We start from the raw sequence: 12,943 nt of genomic DNA on the forward strand, positions 1-12,943 counted from the left end.
TTACAGGTGCCCACCACCACGCCCAGCTAATTTTTTTATAGTTTTGGTGGAGATGGGGTTTCACCATGTTGGTCAGGCTGGTCTTGAACTCCTGACCTCAGGTGATCCGCCCGTTTCCGCTTCCCAGAGTGCTGGGATTACAGCCATGAGCCACTACACCTGGCCAATAATGTTTTTTTATAGCACATCCCTCCCAGACTGCCCTTACCCTGGATCTAGAATACACACTGCATTTAGTTGTGCGATGTCTTTAGGCTCCTTTAATCTGGAGCCTCACTTTGCCTTTGATGACATTGATATTTTTGAAGCATATAGGTCAGTCATTTTTGTAGAATGTATCTTAATTTGGACTTATGTTATCAATGCATTATTTATCAGAACAGCTAAAATGAAAGGAATATGAGATTGTTTTAAGATTATATTTTGCAATATAATCACCGTGGAATGTCTTAACATTTTTGTACCATTTTTACTTAGAATTTTCTTTGGTTTCTTGATGATTTTCATTGGAAAAAAATAGATGGAGTTTATTCATAGGCAGGTTCTTAACATTCCTAATAGTAAAACATATTTGCATATTCTTTATTTTCTTGAATCATATAGGAAGGGAAATATAAATTATTAAAGATCTCTCAGTATCTGCTTTCACAATAACATTTTATCAACCTGCTTAGTACCAGTTTAGCAAGATTAATGTTCAGGTTTTTCTAGAGCAAGACTGTTCTAAAAGTGCCTTACATATTGCAGGTGTTCAAAAATATGTGTTGAAATGAAAAATAGTTTTATTTGAAAACTGAAAGAATTTTTAATGATATTTTTAATTTCTGGAGTCCCATGCCGTCCCAGAACAGTGGACTTTTCAGTATTATAAAAATGAGAACCTATGTTCTTTTTGTTTTGTTTGTTTGTTTGTTTGTTTGTGTGTTTTGTTTTGTTTTTTTTTTTTGGAGACAGAGTCTTACTCTGTCGATCAGCCTGGAGTGCAGTGGCTCGATCTTGGCTCACAGCAACCTCCACTTCAAGCTTCAAGCAATTTTCCTGTCTCAGCCTCTCGAGTAGCTGGGATTACAAGCGCCCACCACCATGCCCACCTAGTTGTGTTTTGTGTGTGTGTGTGTGTTTTTTTTTTCCAAGACAGAGTCTCACTCTGTCACCTAGGCTGGAGTGCAGTGGCTTAATCTCAGCTCACCGCAACCTCCGCCTTCCCGGGTTCAAGCAATTCTCCTGCCTCAGACTCCTGAGTAGCTGGGACTACTGGCATGTGCCACCACGCCCAACTAATTTTTTTTTGCAACTCTGCCTCCTGGGTTCAAGTGATTCTCCCACCTCAGCCTCCCGAGTAGCTAGGACCACAGGGGTGCCACCACACCTGGCTAATTTTTGTATTTTTAGTAGAGAGGGGGTTTCACCATGTGTTGGTCAGGCTGGTCTTGAACTTCTGACCTGAAATGATCTACCCGCCTCAGCCTCCCAAAGTGCTGGAATTACAAGCGTGAGCCACCACACCTAACCCCTAATTTTTGTAATTTTAGTAGAGACGATGTTTCACCATGTTGGTCAGGCTGGTCTCGAATTCCTGGACTCAGGTGATCTGCCCACCTCTGCCTCCCAAAGTGCTGGGATTACAGGCGTGAGCCACTGTGCCTGACTGAGAATCTATGTTCTTAAGCAGAGAGTATCCAAACATCTCTTGGTCTCAGTCCTAGGCAGGTATAGGTGACAATGTGGCTGAGACTAGCTCTATAAACTAGTCTTCTGCACTTGTTATGGTAATGTAGTATCTACATGTCAAAAAAATTTTTTTTTTCTTTTTTTGTTTTAATTGTGGTAAAATACACATAACATACAATTTACTGTCTTAACCATGTTTGGGTTTTTTTTTTTTTTTTTGGACGGAGTTTTGCTCTGTTGCCAGGCTAATGGAGTGCAGTGGCGTGATCTTGGCTCACTGCAACCTCCACCTCCCAGGTTCAAGCGATTCCCCTGCCCCAGCCTTGCGAGTAGCTGGCACTACAGGCGCATGCCACCACGCCCAGCTAATATTTTTTTGTATTTTAGTAGACACAGGGTTTCACCATGTTCGCCAGAATGGTCTCAATCTCCTGACCTCATGATCTGCCCGTCTCGGCCTCCCAAAGTGCTGGGATCACAGGCCTGAGCCACTGCGCCTAGCTATTTTAACCATTTTTAAGTGTACAGTTCAGGAGTGTTAAGTGCATTCACAATATTGTGTAACCCATCTCCAGAACACTTTTCATCTTGCAAAACTGAAGCTCTATACCCACTAAACAACTACTCCTTGTTCCTCCCAACCCCGATCCCCTGGCAACCACCATTTTACCTCCCATCTGTATGAATTTGGCTACTTGAATCATAATAGTATGTGTCTTTTTGTGACTGTCTTATTTCACCTAGCATAATGTCTTCAAGGTTCATCCTTGTAGTGGCATTAGAACTTTCTTCTTTAAAGATGTCTTTAAAAATTAGCTGGGTTTGGTGGTGGGCTTCTGTAATCCTGGCTACTTGGGAGGCTGAGGCAGGAGAATCACTTGAACCCAGGAAGCAGAGGTTGCAGTGAGCTGAGACTGCACCATTGCATGCCACCTTTGGCAACAAGAACAAAACTCCGTCTCAAAAAAAAGAACAGATATCTTAAAGATAATTAAGTGATTTTCTATTATATTTATATGTCAGATTTTGTTCATCAATGGACACTTGGATTGCTTTCACCTTTGGCTTTTGTGGATAATGCTGCTATGAACATGGGTGTAAAAATATCTCCTTGAGACCCTTCTTTTCATTCTTTGGGGTATATACCCAAAAGTGGAATTACTGGATGATATGATAATTTCACTTTTAATTTTTTGAGGAACTGCCATACTATTTTCCATAGCAGCTATACCAGTTGACATTCCCAGCAAGAGTGCACAAGGGTTCCAGTTTCTCCACATCCTCACCAACATGTGATTTTTTTCAGGGGGCTGGGGTTACATCAAACCCAATTTTGTTTTAAATTTTAACATTTGATTAGGGATAGCATTCTCTCTGCGTATCTCTAGAGAAACAAATTTTGGAAGGCCAGGCGTTGTGGCTCACACCTGTAATCCCAGCGCTTTGGGAGGCCTAGGTGGGCAGATCACGAGGCCACGAATTCGAGACCAACATGGTGAAACTCTCTACTAAACTCTGTACTAAAAATACAAAAATTAGCTGGGTGTGGTGCTCGTGTGCCTATAATCCCAGTTACTCAGGAGGCTGGGGCAGGAGAATCGCTTGAACCCGGGAGGCGGAGGTTGCAGTGAGCTGAGATCACACCATTGCACTCCAGCCTAGGCGACAGAGCAAGACTCTGTCTCAAAAAAAAATTTTTTTTGGAAGTTCTAAAGTCTGATTTATTATCTCCTCATAGCTGGCACAGTGATGTTTGAGTATGGAATGCGTCTTGGCAGAGAAGTTCGAACTCTCCGGGGACTTGAGAAACAAGGCAACTGTTATCTGGCTGCTCTCAATTGTTTACGACTTATTCGTCCAGAATATGCGTGGATTGTGCAGCCAGCGTCTGGTGCAGTGGTATGAAAACGTTTCATCCTGGAATTTTGGGGTCATTAAATCTACTTGTTTTGGTCCTTTTAAAACTATTATGTCATTTTGCTTGATTTGATTTACAATTTCTACTGAGATATTTGTGAAAAAAACCTTTTACAATTCAGTTTACAATTCAGTTGTTATATATTACTACCCCTTCAGTTCTCAAGTTCAGAATTATTGTAGGAAGAAATATCGCAGAGTGGTTTTGGAGTTAGACAGACCTGACCCAATTCAGACAAGTTACTTAATCTTTTGTTGTTCAGTTATTCTCTGGCATAAAATATGGATAATACCTACTTTATAGGATTGTTTGGGTATTAATGAGATAATTCAAGTCCATTGCTTAGGACAGTTAACAGTGTCTGGCCCAGAAAATGTGCTCAGTAAATGGTAGCTGCTTTTATTTCTATTGTGTTTGTTAATGCAGTCTACAGTTACTGTTTTAAAGGACACACACTTTGAGTTCTTCCTATCATACTGATGGGTCGGATACGTGCAACTGTTTCTGTTATATATAACTCTGGAACCAAGAAAAACTGGTTGATTTACATGGAGATCAAAATCCCTGTCCTTGGACTCAGTAATATGTTATGGATAAGTTAACAACTTGGCAAAGAACTTCTTTCTTTGTCTCATAGTTACAGTACCTCTGTAAGAACTCTGCTGGTTGAAATAAAAATAATTTCCATTGAGAGAATTTAAGCATAAAAGCTCTGAATCACAGTTAATGATATCAAAATACTGATTTTCACAGTTAAATTGCTTGTTTTGTTTTATCAGTATGATCGCCCTGGAGCATCCCCTAAGAGGAATCATGATGGAGAATGCACAGCTGCCCCCAGTGAGTCTGGAGTCTCACACTGGTTCTTTGCTTGACAGTAGTAATATTGTTATTGTTAGTTATATTATGATAGAAATGTGTAGTTAAATAAGTTACATATAGTAGTAATATATAAATGTTATAATAGTAACAGTTGCCCTTGTAAAACACAGGTTTTAACTGCAGGCATCTATTATACAGATTTTTGTTTTCAATAAGTATATTGGATTCTTTTTCTGGAGATTTGTCACAATTTGAAAAAACTCCCAGTTGAACCACATAGCCTAGAAATACTGAAAAAGTTAAGGAAGCCAGGTGTGGTGGCTCAGACCTATAATCCCAGCGCCTTGGGAGGCCGAGGCAGGCGAATCACCTGAGGTCAGGTGTTCAAGACCAGCCTGGTCAACGTAGCGAAACCCCTTCTCTACTAAAAATACAAAAATTAGCTGGGCAGTAGTGGCCCTCACCTGTAATTCCAGCTACTCAGGAGGCTGAGGCAGGAGAATCGCTTGAACCCAGGAAGTGGAGATTGCAGTGAGCTGAGATTGTGCCACTGCATTCCAGCCTGGACGACAGAGTGAGACTCCACCTCAAAAAAAAATCATGTTTAGTGGTACTCATACGAAGTGTCACTAGTGATGTTGGAAGTGCTCCCAAGGAGCAGAAAAAAGTCATAACATGACAAGAAAGAGTTGAACTGCTTGATATCTACTGTAGATTGAGGCTGGCAGCTGAGGTTGCCTACCATTTCAAGAAAAATGAATCCAATGTAAGGAACGTTGTAAAAAAAAAAAAGAAAATTTGTGAAGCTGTTGCTTCAGCTTCGCCAGTAGGTACAAAAACCTTGTACTTTTTGCAAAATACATTTTTATCTCATGTTGAAAATCCAGCTTTTATGTGAGTACAGTATTGATATAAAAAAGGCATACCTATAGACTCTAACATGATTTTCAAAACAAGTTATTACACAACAACTTAAAGCAAAAGGAAGGTAAAAGATTAAAGCTGGAGAATTTAATGCCAGCAAAGGATGGTTTGACAATTTAAGAAAGAGATACAGCTTTTAAAATGTCAAGATACAGGAGAAGCAGCTTCTGCTGACCAAGAAGCAGCAGATGAGTTCCCAGACACTATTAAGGAAAATCACTGAGGGGAAACGACATTTGCCTAAACATGTTTGTTTGCTTTTGCTTTTGTTTTTGTTTTTGAAACAGGGTCTCACTCTGTTACCTAGGCTGCAATGCAGTGGCACAATCATGGCTTACTGCAGCCTCAAACTCCTGGACTCAAGCAATCCTCCTACCTCGGACTCCCATAGTGCTGGGACTACAGGCATGAGCCACTGTGCCTGCCTTCCCTATGATTTTCTTAATAACATTTTCTTTTAAGAGTACAGTATAGGCCAAGTGCGGTGGCTCATGCCTGTAATCCCTGCACTTTGGGAGGCTGAGGCAGGCGGATCACCTGGGGTCAGGAGTTCAAGACCAGTCTGGTCAGCAATGATGAAACCCTGTGTCTACTAAAACTACAGAAAATTAGCCAGGCGTGGTGGCAGGTGCCTGTAATCCCAGTTACTCAGGAGGCTGAGGCAGTAGAATTGCTTGAATACGGGAGACTTAGGTTGCGGCGAGCCGAGATCACGCCACTGCACTCCAGCCTAGGCAACAAGAGCAAGACTCCGTCTCAAAACAACCACAACCAAGAGTACAGTATATAGGCCAGGCATGGTGGCTCATGCCTGTAATCCCAGCACATTGGGAGGCCAAGGCAGACGGATCACCTGGGGTTGGGAGTTCGAGACCAGCCTGACCAACATGGAGAAACCCTGTCTCTACTAAAAATAAAAAATTAGTTGGGCGTGGTGGTGCATGCCTGTAATCCCAGCTTGGGAGGCTGAGGCAGGAGAATCACTTTGTACCCAGGAGGCAGAGGTTGCAGTGAGCCGAGATTGTGCCATTGCACTCTAGCCTGGGCAACAAGGGTGAAACTCTGTCTCAAAAAAAAAAAAAAAAGGATAGTATATTATATAAAATACAAAATATGTGTGAATTGACTGTTTAGGTTGTCAGTAAGGCTTCTGGTCAGTAGTCAGCTATTAGTAGCTAAGTTTTTGGGTAATGAAACGTTATATGCAGAGTTTCAACTGCTCAGGAGTCAGCATCCCTAACCCCTGCATTGTTCAAGGGTCAACTATACATGTAATTTAGACAGTAGTTATATTGTAACATATATAGTTACACTGTTATATACTACATATAGTAGTAACATTGTTATATACTATATATATTATATATAATAATGACATTGCTATAAAAATATTGTAAAGTTCCTTCTTTTTAGTTTATTTTCAGCATTCTAATCTACTAAAGGTTGTCTGGTAGCACTTTTAAAATGTTGTACAACAGTAAGAGAAATGAAAGTGCTTAAATAAGAGTGTGGTTTTTTCTTGTATGCTGTATTTAAATTAGCTTAGTTCCAAGTTTTTTTTATCAGGTTCTTTTGCTATTACCACAGAGGCATGACATCCTTCCATAAAGAGCTGAGGCTCTAGATTTGGACACACCTGGTTTTAATTCTGCCTCTCACAGTTTGGTCATATTTCTTTCTTACTGATAGAGATGACAGACAGTATTTCACAATTATAATGGTTAAATGAGGCCAGGTGCAGTGGCTCACGCCTTGTAATCCCAGCATTTTGGAAGGCCAAGGCAGGAAGATTGTTTGAGCTCAGGAGTTTAAGACCAGCCTGGGCAACTATAGCAAGACCCTGTAGAAGAAAATTTTTTTGGCCAGGCATGGTGGCTCACATCTGTAATCCCAGCACTTTGGGAGGCCAAGGCAGATGGATCACAAGGTCAGAAGATCGAGACCATCCTGGCCAACATGGTGAAACCCTGTCTCTACTAAAATACAAAAAATTAGCCAGGCTTGTTGGTGCACGCCTGTCGTCCCATCTACTCAGGAGGCTGAGACGGGAATTGCTTGAACCCGGGAAGTGGAGATTACAGTGAGCCAAGATCGTGCCACTGCACTCCAGCCTGGCAAAAAAGCGAGACTCCATCTTAAAAAAAAAAGAAAAGAAAAGAAAAGAAAAATTTTTTTTTAGGCCAGGCATAGTGGCTCATGCCTGTAATCCCAGCACATTGGGAGGCTGAGGTGGCTGGATCACCTGAGGTCAGGAGTTTAAAAACAGCCTGGCCAACATGGTGAAACTCCATGTCTACTAAAAATACAAAACTTAGCTGGGCATGGTGGTGCCCGCCTGTAATCCCAGCTACTTGGAAGGCTGAGGCAGGAGAATCACATGAACCCAAGAGGTAGAGGTTGCAGTGAGCCAAGATCATGCCACTGCACTCCAGCCTGGGTGACAGAGATTTGTTTTCTTAAAAAAAAAAAAAAGTTTAAAGAGTTAAATGAAATTACATGTAGTACCTTGTAAGCACCTTCTCAGCTGCATTTGTTAAAATACTTTGATTTGACATGGGATATTGCATAATTTGTTTAAGTTAGCGTTTATTTAGTTCCCTGTTTTCTCCTTCCTTCATGCATTTGGAAATTAGATTGAATGTTATTTAATGTTCAGTGGAAATTGACAGGCTGAGTTAATCTAGTGGATACTTCTTTGTATTTTGGGAGTTCAAAATATTTTTCTTTGATGTATAGCAAATCGACAAATTGAAATCCTGGAACTGGAAGATCTGGAGAAAGAATGTTCCTTGGCTCGTATCCGCCTCACTTTGGCTCAGCATGATCCATCAGCAGTTGCAGTTGCCGGTAGGAATTCAGGAGTTAAAGCCTCTGACTTGTCAGCACTAAGAGCACATTTTAGGTCAAGGCAGTGTATGTAGCATGCTAGATGGGTATAAAGCATGGGTTGTTACTCAGAGATACTCATCAACAAAGCAAAATCTTTGGTTTAATTTGTGTCTGCCTTGGCTACACAAAATAATCTTTTTCCATTTTCACAGGAAGTTCATCAGCAGAGGAGATGGTCACTCTCTTGGTTCAGGCGGGCCTCTTTGACACTGCCATATCACTCTGTCAGACTTTTAAGCTTCCCTTAACGCCAGTCTTTGAAGGACTTGCCTTCAAGTATGTATAAAATTATCTTTTTATAGTCTTTTTTTTAATGCAAATATATTATCCTCTTGCTTAGTGTGAAGCAGTCGTCATAAGCCAGGTAGCCTGTATACCATTTGTGGTTTGAAGAAGTGTTTTGTTTAATCCATCCAAGCATTCTTAAAAAGAATTTCAGCCGGGTGCCGTGGCCCATGCCTGTAATCCCAGCACTGGGAGGCAGAGGCGGGCAGATCACCTGAGGTCAGGAGTTTGAGACCAGCCTGGCCAACATGGCGAAACCCCGTACCTACTAAAAATACAAAAAATTAGCAGGGCGCAGTGGTGGGCGCCTGTGATCCCAGCTACTTGGGAGGCTGAGGCAGGAGAATCGCTTGAACATGGGAGGCAGAGGTTGCAATAAGCCAAGATCACGCCATTGCTCTCCAGTCTGGGTGACAGAGTGAGACTGCATCTCAGGGAAAAAAAAAAGAAAAAAAGAAGAATTTCTTGGCCAGGCACTGTGGCTCACATCAGTAATCCTAATACTTTGGGAGGCTGAGGTGGGTGGATCACTTAAGACCAGCCTGGCCAACATGGTAAAACCCTGTCTCTACTAAAAATACAAAAATTAGCCAGGTATGGTAGCACACAACAGTAATTTCAGCCTCTCAAGAGGCTGAGGCACAAGAATCGCTTGAACTTGGGAGGCGGAGGTTGCAGTAAACTGAGATCGTGTCTCTGCACTCGAGCCTGGGCAACAAAGCGAGACTCTGTTTCAAAAAAAAAAAAAAAAAAAAAGTTTGTGAATTAGAAATATTTTGAACTTTCAGAATTTTTCAGCTGGGTGCAGTGGTGCACACCTGTAACGTCAGCACGTTAAGAGGCCAAGGTGGGCAGATCACTTGAGGTCAGGAGTTCGAGACCTGCCTGGCCAACATGACGAAATCCCATCTCTACTAAAAATACAAAAATTAACCAGGAGAGGTGGTGCGTGCCTGTAATCCCAGTTACTTGGGAGGCTGAGGCAGGAGAATTGCTTGAGTCCGGGAGATGGAGGATACAGTGAGTTGAGATTGCGCCACTTCACTCCAGCCTGGGCAACAGAGTGAGACTCCATCTTAATTTAAAAAAAAAAAAAAGAGGCTAGGTGCAGTGGCTCATGCCTGTTATCCCAGCACTTTAGGAAGCCAAGGCAGGCGGATCACGAGGTCAGGAGATCAAGAGCATCTTGGCTAACATGGTGCAACCCCGTCTCTACTAAATATACAAAAAATTAGCCAGGCATGGTGGCATGCGCCTATAGTCTCAACTATTCGGAAGGCTGAGGCAGGAGAATCACTTGAACCTGGGAGGCGGAGGTTGCAGTGAGCCGAGATTGCGCCACTGCACTCCAGCCTGGGTGACAGAGTGAGACTCCATCTCAAAAAAAAAAAAGAAAAGAATTTTTCATCATTAATTTTATCTTGGAAGTAAATTGTCTCTTAATGCTTACTGATGTCCTTGTAGGTATCCAGTAGTGTGACTTGAGGAAGAGATGATTCAATATTCCAGTAGTGAATTCAGCAAAATACCAGAGATGAAGTTTTCATCTTATCTCTCTAGTTTTAGTATCAAATTAAAGTGGTACGTTTCAGCATTCAGTTTTCAAGTGTGGAACCATTTTCATTTCAGATGCATCAAATTGCAATTTGGAGGAGAGGCAGCACAAGCAGAAGCCTGGGCCTGGCTAGCAGCCAATCAGCTCTCATCTGTCATCACTACTAAGGAGTCGAGGTACAGCCCTGGTGTTCATCCAACTCTGGGTGGTTCTGCCTTTCTCAAAGCTGTAACTGTCTTTCTCTCATTAAATTGTCCTACATAGATCATTTCACTTTTTTCTTTCTTTTTGGCTAAGTTTTTGTAGGGGCTGGAAAGTTTATAATTAAGGTGACATCATGTCATTTATTGTCCAAACTAGGATGTCTTTGCCGATGAAATGTCTCCTCCATATCCCCCCTCCTCAAAGACTTATTGTATCATATCAGGAAAGGGTAACCTTACACGCAAAAATCTGTATTTACTTGGTTTCAGAGTATTATCCTCCTTTTCTCTCCCATTACTTCCATTGAGCAGTCACTGCATGGTGTCGTCACAGTGTCTTCTTATAGCTTGTCTCCAGCTGCTGTTCAGCAGTCTGTCACCCATCAGCCCCCATCATCCACCATACCTTCTTCAGATCTCCTCTGTTCATATACTTCCCCAGTGCACCCACTTAGTGTCCACGTAAATGTACTTCAGCTTCTTCAGAAACCTTCTCTAACATCCCTAACCCTTAGTAAGGTTCCCTTTCTGAACTGCATTTGCACTTGGTATTATACAGCTTAGCACTTTAGAGTGATAGCAGTTTAGAATTTGGAAGTTCTCTGACGTTAGTTTTCAACCCCTAAATTAGCACATCAGAATAACTTATTAAAATACGTATTATGAGAAATCACCCTAGTCTTCTAAGTTAGAACTTCTGCATGATTCTAATGCTTGATCAGGTTTGCAAACCAGTGTTCTGAACCACTTTCTTGTTTCATAAATGCAGAAACAAAGGAGTTAAATGAATTATGTATTAATAGCCAAACAAATACGTTTGTTTACTAAATACTTTTGTTTACTACATACTAAATACGTTAGTGGGAGAGGAATATATGAACCCAAGACATTTAGTTTCTAGTACTATCGCCTAAGTCACATTAGCCCAAATAATATTTGTTCCCATTTAGCTATATTATTCAGTCGTGAATGTCTAAAGCTTTCCTTGTAAGGCTGGGCATGGTGACTCCTGCCTGTAATCCCAACAATTACAGATCACTTTAGCTCAGGAGTTTAATATCAGCGTGGACAACATAGCAAGTCCTTGTCTCTACAAAACATAAACAAGATTAGCCAGGCATAGTGGTGCATGCCTGCATTCTCATCTATTTAGGAAGCTAAAATGGGAGAATCTGGGGCAGAGGCTGCAGTGAGCTGAGATCACACCCCTGCACTCCAGCCTGGGTGACAGAGCAAGACCCTGTCTCAAAACAAAGTTTTCCTAGTAAATACATGCTTTGAATGGTACTCAAAATAGCTATTAAGAATCTGAAACTCACTAGTCATTTTTGGTTTTTTCAAGTGCTACAGATGAAGCATGGCGACTATTATCAACTTACCTGGAAAGGTACAAAGTCCAGAATAACTTGTATCACCACTGTGTAATCAACAAGCTCTTGTCTCATGGAGTGCCTCTACCTAATTGGCTTATAAACAGTTACAAGGTAAGTGGATTATAACTTGTACAGAGTAAGAACCCACTCTTTGTCATTCTGGATAATTTCATGAGATGATTAAAAATATGACTGCCATGGCTCATACCTGTCATGCCCACACATTGGGAGGCCAACAGGGGAGGGTGGTTTGAGCCCAGGAGTTTGAGACCAGCTCAGGCAACATAGGGAAACCCAATCTCTATTTAAATTTAAAAATGTATAAAGAAAAAGAAAAAGATGGGGTGATAACTTATGGGAACATACTGACTTATGTACTTTGAGAAGTTTTTCATCATAGCTAAAACCATAAGAACAATTCAGGTTCATTTCCACAGTACTACTGTGTATTTAGATTTGAAGTTTCATAGGTTAGTAATTAGGTTAATGACTACTATTATATTCACTGAACAGTGAGTTTATATTTAGAACAATGCATATGCATGACACAGGATTTACTATTCATACCTCAAAAAACCCACAGGAATGGGTGGAGTCCTTTTCAAATAATGTAACAGTATGGCTGGTCTGAGTGCAGTGGTGTTCACAATTAATTGAGCACAACCAGTTTCCAATTGGTTCCTTCTCCACTCCCACTGTTTCACCTGACTATTAAAAATCAAACACGGGTTCTTCGACTGTCTGCATCAGAATTATTCAAATGGCAGGCTTCTTCAAAGTACAGATTCCTCATCCTAGATTTATATAATCAGATTATCTCAGGCTAGAAGCCAGAAATCTATGTTTTAAGAAGCTCCTAATTTGATTTTGATGCATGCTAAAGTTTGGGAACTTCTGCATCTGATTCACCTTGAGTAGGATAAGGAAAGAGAAAATCTAAAGGTTAAAATCAGGAAAGTTTTTTTTTTTAAGGTAGAAAGGAGGCCGGGCGCGGTGATTCACACCTGTAAACCTAGCACTTTGGGAGGCCAAGGCAGGCAGATCACCTGAGGTCAGGTGTTCGAGACCAGCCTGGCCAACATGGTGAAACCCCATCTCCACTAAAAATACAAAAATTAGCTGGGTGTGATGGTGCGTGCCTGTAATCTCAGCTACTCCAGAGGTGGAGGTTACAGTGATCTGAGGTTGCACCACTGTCCTCCAGCCTGGGCGACAGAGCAAGACTCTGTTTCTAAATAAATAAATAAATAAGAAAATAGGGAAGGCAGCTAAGATGGTAAAGGTAAGATTGTGATCAAATCGG

General features: G+C 41.3%; 1 protein-coding gene across 1 annotated transcript in view; it reads left to right on the forward strand.

Moving 5' to 3' along the window:
• Positions 1–12,943, forward strand: part of NUP160 (nucleoporin 160) — a 71,822-nt gene that overhangs the window by 53,950 nt on the left and 4,929 nt on the right. The window contains exons 28-33 of the mRNA XM_037999322.2: positions 3,410–3,570; positions 4,369–4,429; positions 8,072–8,182; positions 8,377–8,500; positions 10,139–10,240; positions 11,610–11,751. Coding sequence (XP_037855250.1) covers positions 3,410–3,570; positions 4,369–4,429; positions 8,072–8,182; positions 8,377–8,500; positions 10,139–10,240; positions 11,610–11,751 — 701 coding nt within the window. The remainder of the gene's footprint in view (positions 1–3,409; positions 3,571–4,368; positions 4,430–8,071; positions 8,183–8,376; positions 8,501–10,138; positions 10,241–11,609; positions 11,752–12,943) is intronic.

Source organism: Chlorocebus sabaeus, chromosome 1, assembly GCF_047675955.1.
Source record: "Chlorocebus sabaeus isolate Y175 chromosome 1, mChlSab1.0.hap1, whole genome shotgun sequence".
Taxonomy (NCBI): Eukaryota; Metazoa; Chordata; class Mammalia; order Primates; family Cercopithecidae; genus Chlorocebus; species Chlorocebus sabaeus.